This window comes from Lynx rufus, unplaced genomic scaffold, assembly GCF_022079265.1.
Source record: "Lynx rufus isolate CCGP_SWC_20201006 ecotype Redwood Valley unplaced genomic scaffold, mLynRuf1.p SCAF_9, whole genome shotgun sequence".
NCBI classification, from domain to species: Eukaryota; Metazoa; Chordata; class Mammalia; order Carnivora; family Felidae; genus Lynx; species Lynx rufus.
The window spans coordinates 43,260,145-43,282,521 of NW_025814897.1; the positions used below are offsets into that span (position 1 = coordinate 43,260,145).

The 22,377-nt window shown below is 35.7% G+C and overlaps 1 protein-coding gene across 1 annotated transcript; it reads left to right on the forward strand.

Moving 5' to 3' along the window:
• The first annotated feature begins 126 nt into the window (after positions 1-126).
• On the forward strand, positions 127-21,618 carry CHORDC1 (cysteine and histidine rich domain containing 1). The gene is made up of 11 exons (XM_047070803.1): positions 127-284; positions 4,109-4,158; positions 7,194-7,250; positions 8,893-9,050; positions 11,092-11,195; positions 11,851-11,909; positions 15,676-15,746; positions 16,696-16,801; positions 18,693-18,812; positions 19,477-19,539; positions 20,222-21,618. The coding sequence occupies exons 1-11, from the start codon at positions 221-223 to the stop codon at positions 20,366-20,368; spliced, it is 999 nt and encodes a 332-aa protein (XP_046926759.1). The 5' UTR covers positions 127-220; the 3' UTR covers positions 20,369-21,618.
• The last annotated feature ends 759 nt before the right edge of the window (positions 21,619-22,377 follow it).

Genomic DNA, 22,377 nt, shown 5'->3' on the forward strand with positions numbered 1-22,377 from the left:
TCCGGGCTGTTGCCCGGCCTCCCGCCGCTCCCTCCGCCTCCATCTTCTCTGCGCGCCTGCGCGACCGGAAAATTCGCGAAGGTTCCTGAAGCGGAACCGGCCGTTTCCGGAAGCCGGCAGCCGCCCCAGCCGTCAGACTGGTCGTTGCGCCAGTGGGGTTGTAAGCGCATCCTCTTCCTCGTCCGTGTTTGAATCCGACCGGTAACGGTGGGGAAAGAAAATGGCCCTGCTGTGCTACAACCGGGGCTGCGGTCAGCGCTTCGACCCCGAGACCAACTCCGACGGTAAGAGGAACGCGCCGCCGGCCTTCCCTCCCGGGTCCACCTCACCCGGGGGGACGCCCTTGGCCCAAGGGCGACCCCGGGGTCCGCCCGCGAGCCGTTGCCGCGCTGCCCCCGTCCGGGTCCCTTCGGGCCGCCCTCTTAGCCCTACTGCCCGTGCGCGGGGCCCCTCGGCAACGGCATCCGACCCTCTCCCTGCAGCCACGCGGACCCACGGACCCACGTTCCCGGCCCCCACGTGTCTCCCGGTGGTCCGCTCGCTCGCGGATTCGCGTGCAATTTAGAACATCTTTATCCCCCCGCCCCCACCCGTGTCTTTGGGGAAGCCAAAGTTAACCCGGTGCTACAGAGCTCGCTTAGCGGTTGGTGTGTGTGTGTGTGCGTGCCAGAGATGGGTGGGAGGGTTGGGTTGCGGGCGAGTTATTTTATTTAGTTCAGCTCGCCGTATTAGTCTATTTTTCCGGAGTTTATTTATGCCAAGTGTTGGCATAAAGTGATTGTTCCTAGGTGTACGGTTAAGGATGTAAAGTGAAAGTTAGTGGCTGGACTAGGTGAACAGCCCATGAATTTGAATTTTGAGTGGCGATTGGGATAAAGTGAGTTGGTTTCTTGACTATCGTGGGAAGTGACACCACTTTGTCAAATTGAACTAGCGGTAATTGCATGTTTTCTATACCCCAGATGTTGGTCTGTCATTTATATCATCTCATTTAATCTTCAGGACACCCCTGTGAAGTATGTATTATTAGACCTATTTAATAGAGAAGCCGGGTTCAACATGGTAGCAGCATGGTTCCTGCATTATGAAGGGAATTAAAATCGAGGCCTTTGACACTCTTTTCCACCTCTAAGATGTCTGGAGCACTTACTTGGTGCACACGTGAATTGGTGACATACTTTAAAATAAGACTCTTGGCAGGATTCTATGGATAAAGTCGAATCTAGTCTTTCAGTCTTGGTGTAATACTCATGTTACTGTCATGACAATTTCATGATTTTTTTTAAAAAATGTGTAACGTTTTATTTTTTGAGAGCATGTGAGCGGACAAGGGGCAGACAGAGACGCAGACAAGAATCCAAAGCAGGCTCCAGGCTCCGAGCTGTCAGCATAGAGCTCTATGCGGGGCTCGAAGCCACGAATGAATGATCATGACTTGAACCTAAGTTGGATGCTCAACCGACCGAGTCACCCAGGAGCCCCAGAGTTTTTATGATATTAATACGTTACTCAAAGAGAAAATTGTGAGATTTCAGTGGATGACAAAATCGAGGAAAAAGAGGTTTTAAAATCAGTTGCTGTTGGCAGCATGCATAAAAAGTAAATTATCTTAGTATCTACACATATTCTACTTTAATATTAAATGAAGAGGAAAGACTGATACTTTGTTGAGTGCGACTATAATGTTCCCAAATAAGTAAATATATTTATGGAATGTTATATACGAGCCTGAAATTAAGGGGGAGATAAAGCCATTTTTTGGAAGTCAGCAGTGTGTGTGTGTGTGTGTGTGTGTGTGTAATGGTATAATGCCTAAAAAGGAGATGGGAGTGGAGGGGAGTGGGAAAATCAGAGTAGACACTCAAGCGTTGTGTGGTCACCAGTACTAAATTCATCAGGGAGCGCCAATAAGGTTGCTGAAAATTTAGCTGCTTTAGCAAAATGGGGCTTAGAGACCAAGTAAGTTGCTTGATTTAAGTGGAAAGTTAAGAAAATGGAGATAGGAAGTAGAAGATAAGAGCTAATAGCAAACTGTGGAGTTGATTAGGAGAAAGTTTTATAGAATGGGAGAGGTTTGACCTTTGTATTGACAAAAATAAAAAGCCGCCTAAGCTGGTACAAGGCTTTAGTTTGAAACACAAGCTAACTTAATGTTTAAAGGAGACACAGTGTCTTTCACATATTAAACACTTACTCTGTACAAAGCACCACTTCACAGTTTTTTACTTAAGCCATGTATGTAAACTGAACTGGCTGCTAAAGGGCAGAACCAGAATTTGAGCATAGGTCAGACCCAAGACCCAATACTTTGATTTCCTTAACTCTGAACTGCTACTATGTTGGTTTTTACCCATGAAATTTAACTTTGAGCAAAACTGGTAAACCTGGTAAAGGCTAGACAGGCCAATGACCATCTGCTTGTTATTTACATTTGAAAGCAGTGATTTTCAAATTGTGTTCCTACTAGGTGTATGGTTAAGACCTGACTCACACCTGCTACCATTCTGCCCAAACTGACCATTATTATGATTAATGCCTCTTAACGTGTTATACGGTATGCATTTTATGCCTCCATCTATATGTTTGGTATTTGAAAATACTGTTCTCTCTTTGCTTCTGTTCTTAACTTCATATCCCTCTGCTTATTCATTTCTACTTTGAATCTCCTTTTTCAGCCCTTAATTCCACTACTACCCTTAATTAATAAACTATATTGGCTATTACTGTAGGGGTAGGAGGATTTCTGTAAGTACCAGGAATTAATCACTTTAAGGCAACACCAGGAATCAGAGGCTGTGGGCAATTGAAAGCTAAGCAGACAAGGAAAGGTGGGGCAAAGTAGCCTTATAAGAAAATTGCACAGGTGTGGAGCTGACCTGTTTTTTCCTAAGCTCATGGTTGTGTCTAGTCAGGAAATAATTGTTTATTATTATTATCATCTGACTTTTTAATGTAATACAGTATATTGCCATCTATAGTAAGCCCATTTTCATGAAAGAGTTAGTAGAAATTGATGGTGTAATGGGGAGGGGAGGGAAATACAGAATAACAATCGGTGACAACCCTGAAAACAGACTGTAGAACTTAAAACTTCTTTAAATGAAGTTTGTATCTAGATATTGACACCTGTCTAGGAAAGTTAAATTAGCAATAAGATATTGCTTCAGTTTTTAAAATTTTGAACTTGTCCTTCCAAAATATCTTTTTAGAGAATCTCTTCAGTCTTTATGGATCAGTGCACATAAGCACACTTAAGTTTGATAGCGTTTTTGTAAATAGAATTGGAAGAGGACCGTCAAAATCTTGGAGCTTGAAGTTTTGGTATTAAACAAATTTAACTACAAAGATTAAAGGAATAGAATACAGTTTGTTATAGTTGCACTAGTCTGTATTATTTTTATCTGTAACTATCATACTCTTGAATTAGAATTTTAACTATTACTGTTTAAAAAAAATTTTTTTAACGTTTATTTATTTTTGAGAAACTGAGGGAGACAGAGCATGAGCCAGAGAGGGACAGAAAGAGAGACACACACACACAGAATCTGAAGCAGGCTCCGGGCTCCCGCCTGTCAGCACAGAGCCTGGTGGATCTCAAACCTGGGAACTGTGTGTGTGACCTGAGCTGAAGTTTGATGCTTAACCGACTGAGCCACCCAGGCGCCCTGAACTGTTACTGTTTTAATACAATATTATAGTAAGCACTGTGTGCCATGCATCTAACTTGAGCATTTTGTGAATTTTTTTTTAATTTTTTTTTTTCAACGTTTATTTATTTTTGGGACAGAGAGAGACAGAGCATGAACGGGGGAGGGGCAGAGAGAGAGGGAGACACAGAATCGGAAACAGGCTCCAGGCTCTGAGCCATCAGCCCAGAGCCTGACGCGGGGCTCGAACTCACGGACTGCGAGATCGTGACCTGGCTGAAGTCGGACGCTTAACCGACTGCGCCACCCAGGCGCCCCCGCATTTTGTGAATTTTTAAGGAAAAGCAAAGTATTACCTGCATTTGGAAAAATGATTAAAATGTTAACACCTGAAGAAAATAATGATTTTTCTTCATTATAAAGTTATTTTTTTTTTCCTTTCTTTCTTTGTTTTTGACCAGATGCTTGCACATACCACCCAGGTGTTCCAGTCTTCCATGATGCCTTAAAGGTAAGAACTTGGTATATTTCAGTGTCTTCATATTTGTATATTAAATTTAGAGGTGTAATACTAACTATTTTCTCATCTTTTTTCCTCAGCTCAGCTTGTGACTTTTTGCTTTCTTAATGACCATTTTGGGGTGCTTTAAGCAAGTCTAAAGGCAGAGACAGTAGGTGGTGGTCTTAAAGTCTTTCCCAAGTATAAAATTAGGTTCTTTTCATCCCAGCTCTCATTTTCTATACCCTTCATTTCTTCACTTTTCAATTTTGAGGGGAAGTGAAAGCAGTTGTACTGAATCTTAGTTTCTCAGTCTGTTGGGCAGCTGCTGTCTAATAAAGAGCAGCTCTGAATTTGAGGGAAGATTCTTAGCAGTAAAGGGTGCCAGTTGCAGGACAGACAGATATCAACTGTTTTCCACCTGTACTTTCTTGATATTCTGGAGAATTAGATAATAGAATGTTGTTTGATCAGGTTTTTCTTGGTGGGTTTATTGATTTTTTAAAATTTATGTTAACATGGTACATTTATCTCCATAGATAACGTGTATCTCAAAAGAAAATGTTGCAGTGTAGCTGCCGTGGTTTTAGGTGTTGGTGTACTTTTGTTTTTAGGAACATAAACAATCTTACGTGTTTAAATATTGTTGATGCCTTTTGAATTTTTTGAAGCTTATTTATTTTGAGGGTAGAGAGAGCGAGCAGAGTGAGAACACAAGTGGGGGAGGGGCAGGCAGAGCATCCCAAGCAGGCTCCGCACTCCCAGTGCAGAGCCAGACGTGGCTCCAGCCCAGGAACCGTGAGATCATGACCTGAGCCTAAGTCAAGACTCCCACGCTTGACTGACTGAGCCACCCACGCGCCTGAATTTCTAATTATACCTTCCAGGGAGTAGGTGGACACTTTTGGTATTTAACTGTTAGATAGCCGAGTGTAAATAAACATGTAGCAAGTTTACGTCACTCTGGTTAGTTCTAAGAGAGGAAAACAGAATAGGGCAAGTTGAGACCTGAGTCTTCCTTCTTATGTCTTTTTGGCCTCTTTGAAAACTCTTTGGGGATGGAAACTGTGCTTCTGTGGAAATACTTTTGCAGAGGAGTGGGGGTATTTTATGTTTACTGGACTGCCGTTTATTCTGTGTTACTTAGTGTATGTTTTTCTCTTTCTTCTGCTGTATTTTTCTATCTCCTAACCATAGACCTACTTCACTTCTGTTTTGGGCTTCCTATTTTCTCTCATTTAGTTCACTCGTTTGTGTCCTTAAATGTCATCTTTGTGCCAATGGCTTCTACAAAATATTTCCATTTATGTGTGTCATTTGCTCCTGCAAACCAGTTTTTAAAGTGAACTCTTATTCCAGAAATAGCCTCTCAACTTTGCTGTTCTTTTTTTTTTTACTACCCAGCTGTTAATCTCCCTGTTGAATTAATCTTAATGATCTCACTTTGAAGTAATTTTGTTTCTCTCCTTCTCAATCCTACTGTTCATAAGAGCTCTATAAACATTTCTTGAAGACCTGAAATCCAAAGACTATTGGATTTCACAGCACAAATACATAAACCAGTATAATGTCTACTGTTGCCCGTTTATTGGCAAATAAGAGTTAGAAAGAACATTTTAATATTTAAATTAGAAGTGGCATAGACAAAGAAAAGAGACAATTTCTCTTAAGAAACAACCTTATACTTACATACTTAAATTTATCCTTCATTTTTTTTTTTACTGGGGACTGTGATAGATCCAAGATTGATATTTGGGAACAGCTTGTCTATTTCATGTATGTATCCTGGTCTCCCCAGAATATCTGCTGTAAGTCTTTGTGCAAGACAATAAAGCTTTTTCTCGTGTAGAATGACTTTTCTGAAGACTGTATTATCAATAGTAATTAAATTCTATATTTCAGCATTATAGTAGGTTTTCATCTATATTTCAGTTCAGAGTAAAAGATAATTTCAAAATAAAGGAAAATTTGAATTATAGCATATTTAACATTTTCTTTAAAATAATTTTGGGGGTGCCTGGGTGGCTCAGTCAGTTAAGCATCCATCCCTTGATTTTGGCTCTGGTCAAGATCTGTTTGTGGGATCGAGGCCCATGCGTTCAGAGCCTGCAGCACAGAAGCTACTTGGGATATTCTGTGTCTGTCTGTCTCCTCCTCTGCCCCTCCTCTGCTCGCACATGTGTACTCACTCTCTTTCTCTCAAATAAATAAACTTTAAAAAAAAAAAAAATCTTGTAAGTGCATAGTGTGGAAAAAATCACTACCAAATTCTTCATACATTATCTTGAGAAAAGCAGTGAGGCCCAAATGGGTATGTGCAAATCCTAGCCCTTAGTATAATTTGAAACATCCCACGTTTTGAAACTGCTGCATTTTTATTTTCTTATTCTCTGTACTACTTTGGAATTACGGATGACAGCTTAAAGCCATTTTTTGGTAAGCCACTTAGTATTTTGTTTAGAAATCACACACGGCATTAGAATTTCTGTGTATTTATGCTTGTCACTGAAAAGATCATTTAACCTTCAAAGACCTAACAATTCTTAGGCTGCTATGCTAACCAATCTATGGTGTTCTGGAAATAGACTGATTATTGTTGGGAAACAGCTAGTGAGTTCTTTAGAAGCTGAATTGTGATAATCATCTCTATCTAACTTACCAGATTTTTAAAGTAAAGCACCTCACTTACTCTCCAGATCCTTTAAAATATATGATGTTTTTAGAAATTATAAAGTGTTTCTGTTCTAAAATTCAGTTACTAGTCTTGAAACCAGAAGCAGTTTTTGTTTCCCTATTTTAAGGTGTTTCCTTTTGTGATCATTCAAAACACAAATCATCTCTAACATTGGTTAATTAGGGTTTTTTTTTTAAATCAAAGACTAAAAATCATTTCACTTGATTAGATAAATCATTTATAACACTTCACAACTGTGAAATCTATGTGCCAGTCACTGTGAGATTCAAGGAGATAAGTGCAAGTAGACCCTTTTAGTGGGTTGTGGTTCTGTGCAAATTCAATTTTAAGGTTTTTTTTTCATGTTTCATAGGGTTGGTCTTGCTGTAAGAGAAGAACAACTGATTTTTCTGATTTTTTAAGCATTGCAGTAAGTATTCACTTTTTTCCTAGATTATCTCCTGAGAACGTACATACAATGTGAAGCTCCACATTTGAGGAGTCTGATTTTTGGACACCTATTAAGTAGTCTGTTAACTTGCAGATAGAATCTTTCTTTTAAAGTGGAACTCACCTCCCTTGATAGCCTTTAAAATAAGGAATTCGTCTGTTTCAGAAGTAAAAGTTTCAAGATACTAATTACCCACATGTCAAGTTAGGTTTGTCCTTGGTGTTAGTGGTCTTTAAAGTACGTTAATAAAGAAGTGGTAGGTAACAATTTAAGGCATTTTTAGTGAGGAACAATATATTATTATCAAATCTAACATGCACCAAGATGTGCCATTTATTTTGTATGCCCTTAAGAAAGAAAATAAAAGCTGTTAATGAAATGACATGCCATTGAAGTTCTGTATGATTTTTAAGGATGTTACAATGCATGTATGACTCCATGGAATGTGAAAAAGGTCACTAGCATTTGTTGACAATTTACCACATGCCAGATTTCACAAATACTCTATTGTTTTACTTAATCCTCTCAAAAAATATCTTAAGTGCCATAATCTCCATTTTACTAGTGAGGAAACTGAGGTTTAAAAAGATTAACTTGCTCAAGGTCGCATGGGTAGTAAGTAGAAAAACAAGTTTATGCTATGGATATACTATAAATAAATAATCATGAAGCATAATTCAAAGGCTTCTTTTAAAATGCATTCAGATGTACATTAACAACTCAGGCAACAATAGATGTTGGTGAGGATGTGGAGAAAGAGGATTGCTTTCGCATTGTTGGTGGGAATGCAAGCTGGTGCAGCCACTCTGGAAAACAGTATGGAGGTTCCTCAAAAAATTAAAAATAGAACTACCCTACGACCCAGCAATTGCACTACTAGGCATTTATCCAAGGGATACAGGTGTGCTGTTTCAAAGGGACATATGCACCCCCATGTTTATAGCAGCACTATCAACAGTAGCCAAAGTATGGAAAGAGCCCAAATGTCCATCAACAGATGAATGGATAAAGATGATGTGGTATATATATACAATGGAGTATTACTCAGCAATCAAAGAGAATGAAATCTTGCCATTTGCAACTACATGGATGGAACTGGAGGGTATTATGCTAAGTGAAATTAGAGAAAGACAAAAATCATATGACTTCACTCATATGAGGACTTTAAGAGATGAAACAGATGAACATACGGGAAGGGAAACAAAAATAATATAAAAACAGGGAGGGGGACAAAAGAGAGTCCTAAATATGGAGAACAAACTGAGGGTTACGGGAGGGGTAGTGAGAGGGGGGATGGGCTAAATGGATAAGGGGCACTAAGGAATCTACTCCTGAAATCATTGTTGCACTTTATGCTAACTTACTTGGATGTAAATTAAAAAATAAATAAATAAAAAATAAAACAATTAAAAAATAAAATAAAAAAATAAAACAAGTTAATAAAAAATGCATTCAGATGTAATAATTGCAAATTTGGAGTTCTAGTTTTAGTTTCTTAAAATAAGTCTGTGTAATGAAAGTGGAGAAAGCATACAAGAGATTTTATTAATAAAGAATTGAAAACTAATTTGTCAGGGCATATGAAACCCATGATAAGCTAACTCTCATCTGTCACTAACAGGGCTGTACGAAAGGTAGGCATAATAGTGAGAAACCACCTGAGCCAGTCAAACCTGAAGTCAAGACTACTGAGAAGAAAGAACTTTCTGAATTGAAGCCTAAGTTTCAGGAGCACATCATTCAAGCCCCTAAACCAGTAGAAGCAATAAAAAGGCCAAGGTAAACTTTATACAGTTGTAATTTTTGTCACAATTAAATAATAGCATTTGATCCTGGTATTTTATGATTTTATATAATATCATTTATAGCTCTTGTGTAGATCACTTTGATGTTCCCTTAAGTATACTTTTCATTTTTTTTGCCCTTTACCTTGAGGACATGTACACAGTAAATTTCCATCGCATATGTGTTCACTGTGTCGTCATAATTTTGTCCAGAGCAGAAGAGCTACACATCTTTCTTGTGACTTAACATGGCTTTTTCACTGTAGTATGGAGAAATTGTTGTATAAAGAACAATTTGTAGTATAAAAGATACATAAAAGTATAAAGAACAAATTGTAGTATAAAGAAATTGTTGTCTGGGAATCGGTTTGGGTTGAAAAAGAACCTAGAGGCCTTCCTATCCATTCTTGTGCTGTTTTCTTGAAGAGCATCTAGGACATTCTTCACAGAAGGATATTTAGTTTCCTTTCAAATAATTCTAGTGAAGAGGAATTTACTTTTATTATTGTAAAGCATTCCATTTTGTTACTAAGTGTGTATTCTTTCTTAATATTGAGCCAAATCCTGTCTCTTTAATTTGTCCATGCTTTGTCGCTTAGAGCAAGCCTAGTCACTCCTATTTTCAGATGCCTGAAAACTGATAATGTTATTACTTACAAACTTTTTATTTATTTGATTTAGATGCAGATCTGTTAAACTACTTTTAAAATACCTCTTGCTCATTTTGCAGTAGATTACACAAGTCCTTCGTAGTCACCTCATCAGCTAAAACTCTGTTGTACACGCTCATACAAGTGTGTTGGCTAACGCTGTTACAGCAGGCCTTCTTAATGTTGCACTTGAGTGTTGTTTTAGAACCAAAATATGAGACTCAAAAAACAGATGATTCTGTGGCCTCAAATATGGCTCCAGTTGATATTTTTATTCACACCATGGATTTAATGTTTTTCATAATTTTTTTTTCCTGATCTTACATTTAATTTAGGTAAATTTATTTAGAAATTTATAGCATATTGAATAATACTGGACCAAGATAAGAAGACTGAGAGACTTTGTGACAATTATTCATTTAACCAAACTACTTAGAATTATTATTATTCCATCTTCACCTTATTCATAATCATGAGAGAGTTTATCAAATGCCTGGCTGACTGATTTGCCAGTTAAAAAAATTATGAGAAAAACACAATTTTGGCATGACTCATTCTTAAGTATCACAGTAGTGTCTGCTGTAATTGACAGTATGAGTTAATATTTTCTTTAAATAATGGACTACTAATTTACTTAAGAGAAATTAAGTATTTTGTCCTAAATTCATTTGGTGATATTGTAGAAATTATGAGAATACAGGATTTTACATACTTTGGTAATACTTCTACATCTTACTTATAATAGTTGTTTTCAATAAGGATGTGGAAGGCATAACCTAGCATTTCTATTTTTGTTGTTTTTGTAAATATTCTTAATACTTATTGAATGGCCTTAAACTGTACATACAACACTTAATCGTTATGAAGGGGCACTGTATTGATTTTTAATCCTACTAGAATTGTCTTGTGATAGAATTGTATATGAACATATAGATGTATATACCAGTGTCCACACTAAGTGAATTATCTCCACTGGTAGGAATATGGATTCACTTAGTACATATTTATTACCTGTTAGGCTTATGCCCAACATTTTGCTTAGGTGTGGAATATAAAAGTACTTCATGATCCCTTCTTGGCAAACTTGGAATCCTAGTCTTTATTTCCTTCCCATTATGGATACTGATTAATAATTTACTGTGTTGGCAATAGCATGATTATTTGAGACTTAATATTTTAATATCAACTTTCCTTTTAAAATTTAGAAGTACAGGTACACTATGGCAATTATTTGTAAAATAGTATTTAATGTGAAAACCCTGATTCATGAGGCATTTGGCTTCTTTTTATAAATAGGCTCTTAGTGTATTTATTTTTAGTAAAAAAAAAACAAAAAATAATGTTTTGGTACATCACTAATGGTAATAAAGTTTAAAAATTCTCCAGCCCAGATGAACCAATGACAAACTTGGAATTAAAAATATCTGCCTCCCTAAAACAAGCACTTGATAAACTTAAACTGTCATCAGGGAATGAAGAAAATAAAAAAGGTAAGATTTTATTTTATAATTTTTTTTTCTGTACAGTTAACCAGTTATCTAGAAGATAAAAGAGACAGTGTAGTTCACTGAATATAAATATGAAAGAAAAGGTAACATATTGTGGTAAAGAATTTATTTTGCTTTCTAAATACCAGTAATACCTCAGAATGAATTGGTTTATTCCATAATGTCTGTATTAAAATGAAAAATTTAATTAAAAATTTGTTTCTTCCATGATTCATCACTTTTTTAACAGTTAAATTTATTTTATAATTGTACATGTTTCATTGGGCATGATATAAAATATATTCAATTTTTTCTGACCTACACTCCATACCACGGGGGAAAGTAGTACCTTTTTCATGATTTCCCTTTCACAAGGTCAAGATGTTGGATGTTGTATTGCGGTATAGGATAGAAGCGTGTCATGTATTATTTGGTGACATAGGCAAAACGTAATCACAATAGTTGATTTCTTCTTAGTTTTTTAAATATAATTACCTGAAAGGTCACCTAGAAAATAACTTAAAATTGTCTTAAAATAAGTGTTTTTTAAATTTAGATTATTTTTTCAAATACTTATTTTATGAAAGAGGTTACTTAAGAATAACGCCAAAGTATCTATCTTAATGTTTCTAATTTGATTTTCTTTTCTTTGTTTTAGAAGAGGACAGTGATGAAATTAAGATTGGGACCTCATGTAAAAATGGAGGGTGTTCAAAGGTATATATTGTAAAATTTGTGTTGGGTCATGAAAGAAAAATTTTAATTTTCAAAGAAGAGAGTGCAGTTTACTGATTGAACAAACTTTTGGGTGCCTGTTATGTGTTGGTCAGTGTGCTTGGGCTAGGGCTGTGAACACGGATAAGAGACTCTGTCTCTGACAAACACCATATCTGATAGACTCATGGGAATAAGTCATTCTGATGCAGTCAGCATTTACTGAGCACAGTAAATGTGTGCCAGACATTGTTTTAGGGGCTAGAAATACAGTATTAAGTGAAGCAAAAATTTCTCCTGTTGTGGAGGTTATACTGTAATTTAGGGAGAGGGTAACATGTAGGTAATTAAATACGAATTTAGATAGATATGAAGAAAATACAGTGGACAAGGCAAGTAAAGGTATTAAATAAGGCTATTAGGAAAATCCTTTTGGAAGTGACACTAAATCAGAAATCTAAATAATGTAGCAGGTGAGTTATATAAACCTTGAAATTGATATGGGAGCAGTATATGTAGAGCTTTTAAAGCTTGGCTATTCAAGGAATTATGAGAAAGGTCAGTGGTGTGAAAGGTAGGAGTAAGCGAGGTAGGCAAGATTATGGCAGTTTTTTTAGGGCATAATGATGGGTTTGGGCTTTTTTCTTCTTTTCTTTTTAAGCATACTGGGAAGCCATTGTCTATTTTAAGGAGGAATTTTAAAAAGATCTCTTTGGCTGATACGTGGCAAATATATTGGCGTAATAGGGGAATTGGCAGAAGGAAAACCAGCTAGGATGCATTTATAGAAGACCAGGCAGTGGGAGTGGAGAGTATTTTTTAGAAGTAGTTAAATGTGGGATGTACTCAAACATCCCAGTGAGAATTTTCCCCACCCCTCTATGTAAAATTAATGTGCCCTCCAGCATCTCCACTCTCACTGCCCTTTTGTCTCCAGGGCACTAATGACCTTATAACATGCTGTTTTTTTTGCATATGTATTTTACTTCTGTAGGTCTATCCCAGCTGACTTTCCCTTCCCTTCTCCTTTCATGTAAGGTTTATGAGAAAAGAATTTTGTTGTTGTTCTTTGCTGTATCTTGAATGCTTAGAACAGTGCCTGCCTGGCTCATGACAAATCACGCAGAATGAATACTATTTCAAAGTATTAGCACGAATTGCTAATGAACTTTAAGTGAGGGGGACCTCGAGCTCCAGCAGCTAGGTGACTGGTGACCCCATTAACCAAGAAGGAGAAAACATGATTAGGGGAGCAGGTTTGTAATTTTCCCTCATGTTAAGTTGGAGATCACCTTGCTTATTTAGGGATGGAAATGGAAATGTATTGACATACATGTAGGGTAGAAGTAGTAGATAAAAAAGAGTGAGTACTGGGGTGGGGGAGAGACAGTGGAAGTGGTAGGATAACTGCAGTAAGATGAGAGAGAAAACATCTCAGTTGAATTTTGAAGAATGAGTGCCAGTCCTGTAAATGGACAAAAGGGAAAGTGTGTCTCAAGCAGAGGTGATAGCAGTTTCAGGAAACAATAAACAGTTAATAATCATGGTACAAAATTTGTTGGTGTGTTGAGGTTAAAAGAGAGACAGAGAGGCCAGAACTTTAAGGGCATTTACAGTTTTACCATGCCCACAAGTGAGATCTTACTGTAGGTTACAGAGGCCATTAAAGAAACTTTCGATCTTTTTCACTGAAAAAATAACATTAAAAAGTAAGTAAGTTCATAGCTTGAGGGATTTTCACAAAACCGAGCCCCTCAGTATATCTTTTCCCAGCTATTATTTTCTCCCAAAAGTAACCACATTTTTCTATCAGTATAGTTTTGCCTATTTTTGAGCCTAATGTGAATAGAATTACAGATGAGGTGCTCTTGTGCCTGTCTTCCTTTGCTTCATGAAATGTATGTTAGACTTCTCTTTGTTGGCATATAGCTGTGGTTTGTTCATTTTCATTGTTTTAAAATACGCTGTCGTGTGAATGTGCCATTCAGCTTACCCTTTCTTTTGTCCTTTACATTTTTTGACTAATGCTACTATGAACATTTTTGTGCCTGACTTTGGAACACGTGTGTACATTTCTATTAGGTATATGACTAGAAAAGGAATTCCCTGATCATAGGGTATGTATATGTTCAGTTTTGACAGATATTTCCTCATAGTTTTCCAAGATAGTTGTATTTCCACACCTGCCGCAGTATATGAAGCTGATTGCATTTGTTCTGCATCTTAGGAACGCTTTGTAATATCAGTCTTGTATTTTAGCCATTCTGGTTAGTGTGTAGTGTTCCCATTGTGATTTTAATTTGCACTTTCCCGATAATGATGTTGAGTTCCTTTTTGTTAATTGGTCACTTGGATATCCTCTTTTGTGAAATGTCTGAAATCTTACACCTATTTTTCTTTCTGTTAGTTGGCTTCGTCTTACTGATGTTAGGAATTCTTTTTTATTTTTCATTCAGAAGTACTTTGTTGGAGAGGGACACTATACATTTTCATGATCTTAATAATGGCTTTTGATAAAAAATCTTTTTAATTTTAATGAAATGCAATTTGTCCATTATTTTTGACTAGCACTTTTTGCGTTGTTTTTAAGAAATCTACTTACTTTAAAGCCGTGAATATTTCCTCATATGTAGAGGCACATTTAAATGTACAAACCACCTGGAACTGATAACTGTGCAAGGTATGAGGTAGATGACTGCAGATAAGAGAGTGATTCATGTTTTAATTAGTAAATGAATTAGAACCTGTTAGTGTAGTCTCATTGTCTAAGATCTGGTAGTGATCATGAGGAAGGTTAGCAAATTAAACTGATAGGTATTTTCAAGCTAAATTGATAGGATTTTGTGATAGAAAACATGGATGGAAGGAGAGGTTTTTTTTTTTTTTTTTTTTTTGCTGCTTTGGGAGACTGAATGGATATGGTGCCATGAAATAAGGTGGGAAGAAGAGTAGGAGTTGGGAGTAGCGGGGAGGAAATGAAGGGGCAATAGTGGTTAAGTTCAGAATCTAACATACTGTTTTATGTGCTTATGGAATATCTTTAGGAGATGTGCATTTTGTCAACCCAGTACTTTGGATTTACAAAAAGTAAATATACAGAATTTTATTTTCTGTACTTGTAGGTAGTTGCTATAAATACCAACGTAGAAAATATACTACTGGCTGCATCTGTGTTTTATTAACATAACTTTTTGTGAATTCATCTGTAGGGCCTTCACCTACAGCAGCAGTGGGGCCCGGATCTTCCAGACAAACCCTGGATATATTTATAGGTCTGCAGCTCATTTTACCCTTCCTAGGGATAAGAAATCAGCAAAACTCCTAGACCTTCCAGAATTGCTTATTAAGTCGTAATGTCCACACAGAGTTTCCTATACACATAAATCATGCCTTAACTATATTTCTGTTGGGAATACTAATTCCTTGGTTTCAGTATTGTTCTATAAACTTAAATACCTGAATATGCTTGAATGTGACCTCATACCTGAAAGTCTGAGAGCATCTTAATGTATCCCATTGCCTACTTTTTATTTGCCTTTTTCACAGGGAACTAAAACTTACAATACAATAGCCAAATATAATACAATAGCCAAAAAGGAATTATTTTCCATTCCTTATTGGAATGGCCTGGGGTGAATTTATGAATGTTCTAGGTAATTGTTATTTCTTGAGCATTTTCATAGTTCTTAGAGGTCACCAGTACTACAAATGTTGATGAAACATAACGTTGAGATACGAAGCTAATTTCTTCTTCTTTTTTCTCTTTTAGACATATCAAGGTCTGCAGAGTCTAGATGAAGTCTGTGTATATCATTCTGGAGTACCTATTTTTCATGAAGGGTAACTTAATACATGACTAATTAAAACTTTATGGTAGAGGTTAGAAAAGTTAATATGCCTGTAAGCATTATTTGCCGTGCAGCATTATCAGGTTTTTTATTTACATTGTCAACATCTTTAGAGTCACCTAGAATGTGGATTTTGTCTTTTTACACATAAGAAAACTGAAACAATATTACAGTAAGTGGCCATTGTGATCCAAACATCATGTTATTCCTTATTTCCTTACTTTTCAGTGGGATACTCTATTTGGGCTGAATAGTGTTTAGTTTGAAGAACTGTTCTGTGCACTACAGGACTCTGAGAATTTTGGCTCTGTGCCACAAAGACACCGGCATTGTGGCATCCAAGAAACCTCACACTTTCCATAGCCCTCAATTGAGATCTAGCTCCCCTTCTGTATTATGCTGAAGTTTATAGACATGCAGTACTGTGTTAAAGTCTTCCACTCTTTTTCCGTATTCTGCAAGACTCAAACCCAAAGCTTTACTGTAATTTTTATCTTTCTAGTCTCAAGTAAATAACAGTGGGTATCACCTACTTTAGGACTGACCATCACAGGTTGTGTAAATGTTAGTTTTTAGTTTGTTTGCATATTTTCACCTTCCTGGTTTATTCAAATGGGATTTAAAGTCTTTGGTTATACCACTTTTTGGTAGCTCCATGAGGAAACTGGAATGTGAACAATTAGTGAAAAGCAGGTTTGGAATTTTCTGGTGGTTTTAAGCATCTTTAGTCAGGAGCTCCAAAATTGCTACAATAAATGGCATTCTGGTTTTAAAATGATTAGTCTTCTGATAGTTTTAACTGTTTAGTACCTTAAACACTTTGTTAGAATACTAAACTTGCACATTTACTTATCTTTTAAATTCACACTGTCGCTGTACTACTTCTAGACTTAAGTAGCTGTAAGATTTTATTTCTGAAGTTTTTCTATGGTAATTTAAAGGATGAAATACTGGAGCTGTTGTAGAAGAAAAACTTCAGATTTCAATACATTCTTAGCCCAGGAGGGCTGTACAACAGGGAAACACGTGTGGACTAAGAAGGATGCTGTAAGTAGCCTTTTCAAAATAACACATTGGGGTGTATTCATCTGAGTCATTTTAAAAAGGTTAAAAATTATTCTGTCTTCAGATGTAAAAGAAAGTTTTTCTGTCTCATACAGTAAAGATTTCATATTCCTGAAAATTAAAGTTAATCTGAGTCAAGTGCCCAGAGCACCGCCCTTTGATCAAAGTAGCCATTATGTACAATGACACAAGCGTGCCAGTTTTTGTGAAATTTTAAAGCCTGCCAAAATTGAAGAATGTGTTTCTGTAATTCCATAGCCTGCTCCCACTTTTTGCTTTTCAAAAATCACTTTTGAGTTCATTTGAGTTACTGATCACTTAGACTTCTGATTCCCTTTTGGCCACTTTAAATTTCATTCAGCTATTTATAATGCAAAAACACTCCATCTAGTGGCCAATGAGGAGGATGGCAAACTTGTTGGAATTGTCTTGAATGCCTCTGCTTGCTACAAGGTAATTTATCACAACAACAAAAAAAGCATTAGTTCCTACTTCCCTAGATAGCTTTATTAAAAGATTTAGGTTGTGCAAATTAAGTGTCTAAATCCCATTAAATTATAAGCAAGCAATTTATTGCTCAGTAAGTATGTGTTGGCTGCTGTAATGTATTTTATAATGTATTAAATTAGTTTTATATGTTGTATTGGCACTAACCCCACTAACACAATCAGCCTTTTCATTATATGTGTCCTTTAACATACAAAAAAATTGTAAATTTTCAGAATGTTTTAGGGATTTATTCATTCTCCATTTGAATATTCTGTAGTTTCTGATTTTTTTTTTTTTATAGCTTCTGATTTTTAATAACATATGCTTTGGAAGTGTAAATATATCCTTCAGGTTATAATGATTCGTCTGCCACAAAACTTGACAGGGATATTTTATTAGCAGAAAGACTTAAGTAAAGTCTCTCTGTACTTTCCCCAAGGACCTAAATTTTAAAAGTTTTAGCTTGAAAACATAGAATGTTTTCTGTTATACGTAGAAGTTTTCATAATATAACCCTTGATGAAATAATGTTTTTGTTATTTTTTCATACACACAGTTATCAAGTATTAAGTTGGTATAAGCTGTAGCTTAGGGCACAAAATGTAAGTGCTATAAGTACTTTAAATTCAGTTAGCATAATTGGACCAAAACGTAAATACTACTTTTTCAACAGTAGTGTCTCACGGTTTCCTGCATTATGTGGCTATGCTGCTCTCATTTATAAAACAAATTACAATTTGTCTCTTTTTAAAATAGTCATTGATAAAGCACAGTGTTCTACTGGTAGGTAATAGTTACTTCCATAATAATAACCAAAACATTACTTTCACAAATCCCCACTTTTTTCTGCATGTTATTATGGGAGGAAAATAATATTTGAAACAAGTAGCGGATAGTTGTAAGTAGTCAATTAGTTCCACTTGTAGAAATTGGAAATTTCAATTTGTAGTCAGATTCCAATTTATAGAAAATAAATGGAAGGCTTTTATGCCTGAGGTTAAGATGTCTGGATTATTTCATTAAGCAAATTTGGATAACGTTTTTATGACTGCTTAGTGGGTTTCAGAAATGTTAAACTTGGATAAAGTTTAGTAGGAATTCTTAAGTTGTCTTTTTCAATGTATGTTAATGCTGTGGTTCCAAAAGAAAACAAAAAAGGGAAGAATAAGCATGTTCTCCAGCCGTAAAACTATAAAGATTCTTTGTATTGTGATAGATTTTATTGTTTAAGCTTTTGGGTGAGAACTTAAGAAGTTGCTTGCCCTTAAAAACACTAAGGGCTCAGTTGCGCATAGTTATTTTTTCTCAGTTGTTTGGTCAGATTACTCATTTTTAGAGGTCATATGGCACATAATAAATTCATAAGGTTTTTCTTATATTACAGGGGAAAAAAGTCGTTCCATGTAGACATGACTGGCATCAGACTGGAGGTGAAGTCACCATTTCAGTATATGCTAAAAATTCACTCCCAGAACTTAGCCAAGTAGTAGCAAATAGTACATTGGTAAGTATACGAAATAATTTTGAGTAAAAATTGTCTCATATATTACTCTTTATTTTCATGTATTATCAAATCCATTATATATATTGTTGATTTTAAAACTTTTTAAATCTTTTCCATTTGAAGAAATAGTTTGAAATTACTGTCAGAAACTATTTTAAATGAAAATTTCTGCGTAATTCTGAAACATTCTGAAAGTACTGTAGTACTTCAAGATTTATCAAATAATATAGTACCTAGTTTTTAATATGAAACTTTAAGTTAATTTTTCTTTTCTGTGAATGGTTTCCTCAAATTAAAGAAAAAAATAACAATATTGGCAGTTTCTTAAATACTTTAACTGATTTATATCAAGGGGCACCTGGGTGGCTCAGTCAGTTAAGCATCCAACTTCGGCTCAGGTCATGATCTTGCGGTTTGTGAGTTTGATCCCCATGTCAGGCTCCATGCTAACAGCTCAGAGCCTGGAGCCTGCTTCAGATTCTGTGTCTTCCCCCTCTCTCTGCCCCTTCCATGTTCATGCTCTGTCTCTATCTTCAATAATAAATAAACATTAAAAAAAATTTTTTAAGTGATTTATATCAGTATGTTACTTTTATAATCATTGCTTTAAATCCTATTCCTTCAACTTGGATTTGATCAGTTATTTAACTTTATTATTTTTCAGTTAAATGTGCATATTGTATTTGAAGGAGAGAAAGAATTTCATCAAAATGTGAAATTATGGGGTGTAAGTATTAATGAATCCAGATTTTTTTTTTTAATACTTTAAAATACCCATTGGTGCAGTAAAAAGGCAGTACTTTGGAAATCGTTGGTGTAAAGTAGGTGTATAACTTACCATTCATTCTTACTAAAAAGTTTAAATCTAAGTATATAAATGCCCTTAGAAGCTTGGAGTTTTGATTGTTAACATAGACAGGACCACTGCTTTCCTCTAAGACTTAAAAAGAACACATCCGGTAAAGAAGATATGGTATATGTACATATATATACAATGGAGTATTACTGGGCAATCAAAAGGAATGAAATCTTGCCCTTTGCAGCTACGAGTATGGAACTAAAAGGTATTATGCTAAGCGAAATTAGAGAAAGACAAATATCATGACTTCACTCATATGAGGACTTTAAGATACAAAACAGATGAACATAAGGGAAGGGAAGCAAAAATAATATAAAAGCAAGGAAGGGGACAAAACATGAGAGAGTCTTAAATACGGGAGAACAAACAGTTACTGGAGGGGTTGCGGGGGAGGGGGGGATGGGCTAAATGGGTAAGGGGCACTAAGGAATCTACTCCTGAAATCATTGTTGCACTATATGCTAACTAACTTGGATGTAAATTTAAAAAAATAAATTAAAAACAAAACAAAACATCCAGGCTTACCATAGCTGTCTCTGCTCTGTCACAGGTGATTGATGTAACACGAAGTTATGTAACTATGACCGCAACAAAGATTGAGATCACCATGAGAAAAGCTGAGCCTATGCAGTGGGCAAGCCTTGAACTGCCTGCAACCAAAAAGCAGGAAGAACAAAAAGAAGATTCAACAGAATGAGTTGACGGGGGAAAAAATGATTGCCTATTTCAGAATTCTTAGTATGTGGTAAAATGTTGGCTTGCTGCTGTAATCTTTGTTGTTGCTGTCGTTGTCGTCATTGTTGTTGAGTCTGGCATTTCAGGGTCAACGGTAGGTTCTAAAAGCCAAAGTCAGGTTATCATTTTGTGCCTCCCATCTCTTTGAGTTACCTAAGGTTGATTATTCGTTTCTCCTCACTTGATAGAACTGTAGTTGTGTCCTGTACTTGAAAAGCTAGAAAACAGCAGTTTCAGTATTTCTTGGTATGATATTATGTTTAGCAGACAAGTGTAAAGGAACATTTGTTTGGTTCACATCTGTTCCTATTATCCCATAATTAGTAAAGCCAAGATGGAATATCCGATTTTTAATTAGTTTTTTCCATGAGTTTGTGTTCCTATAATACTTGAAAATCTTTAAGGAAGACATGAAGCTCTGCATTGCCTTCTCGGGAAGGTTACTTGCTTTAGAAGGATTAATTCTGAGGTAGTGTAGTTTTACTAGTTAAAGAGGACATATATACATTGATTCACAAATTGGAATTTGTTTGCAACTAATTACAACATCATATCAGTACCTTTATTACTTGCCAAGTGCTATGATATAAATGTATCAGAAACATTATAAATAAGAGTAGAGAGGTATCAATTTGGTTAAAATTTGCTGTTAAGACCAAGCAATAATGTTAACCATCTCTTTTCTGATTTTTTTATAAGGTCTTTGTATGGTGTTATGACTAAATTGTACTTGATTTGTAGCCTACACCCTCTTAAAATCTTTAATTAGTTACATGTAAAGAGAAATATATCTATAATTTTCCACCTCTGATGGAAAACTGTGTCTATAAAACTGTAGACGTAAAGGCTTATGGAAATACATTAGAGTATCAACAAACTAAATATTTAAGCTTTGCTTTATGAGAAATACCTATTACATGTTAACTAAAGTAGCTTAATTCTTTTGGAGTTTTTTTAGGCTTTCATAAACAGCTTGACAATTCTAGGTGATACGATGTTGATTATATATTATACTTCATTAGATACAGGTATCACAGACTTAGATTGTTTATGCCAATTGAACCCATTAAAGGATAATTTACTTTTTGAGGCAGTGCAGAGTTCACCAAGAAAACTAAAATTAAGAAATGTTATGAAGGCCAGAACTTTGGCACAGTTTAAGCATTTTGGGTGTGAATTATGCTTATGTAGATTAAAATGATTATTTCCCAATCCCCTTGAGTGTTTTTCTTTTGTTCTTACAAAGAAAAATTTACAAAAGTACCGTTTTTGAAGTATAGGTTAATAGAGGGTTAGGATATCTTACTCCACTACCCTTAGCAAATAACTACTGAAGGTGGTTATGTAATTACTGAATGATTTAGCACTGTTACAAATAAAGACGAAAAATCTGGCAACCAGACTTTCATGACACATGGTATTAATGAAATACCATGGCCAGACATTTTTGGCAGTACAGTTGGGACAAAAATAGAGCATATACAACTTGGGGTTGTATTTAAATTTTTTTAAATTATCTTTCATAATTTAGGAACTTGGGTTTATTTGAAGACATGAAATCTTATTTATTAAAGGGAAAGGTTGATACTTGATTTGACTTGAGATAATGATTAATATACCTTTGTTAATGTTTTCTTCTTGAGGCTATTTTTCCCTAAACGATATCTTAATGTTACATTCAATTGAGCTATTATTCAAAGCAAGTGGATTAGTCACCCAAGAGTTAGTTACAGAGTACTGACACTGTGTGTGTGTGTGTGTGTGAGAGAGAGAGAGAGAGAGAGGTAGCTTATATAGTCTGGTTACATTAGTGACCACTCTATTTCCTTTCTTATTCGTATGAACATCTGATTTGTTACCCAAATAAAAATCTAAATGATATTTTTATCTTAGACTCATACATAAAGGGACACAGTTATAATTAAGTAGAATATGTTTTACTTTATCTGTCAGAAAATTTTATTGAGTTTA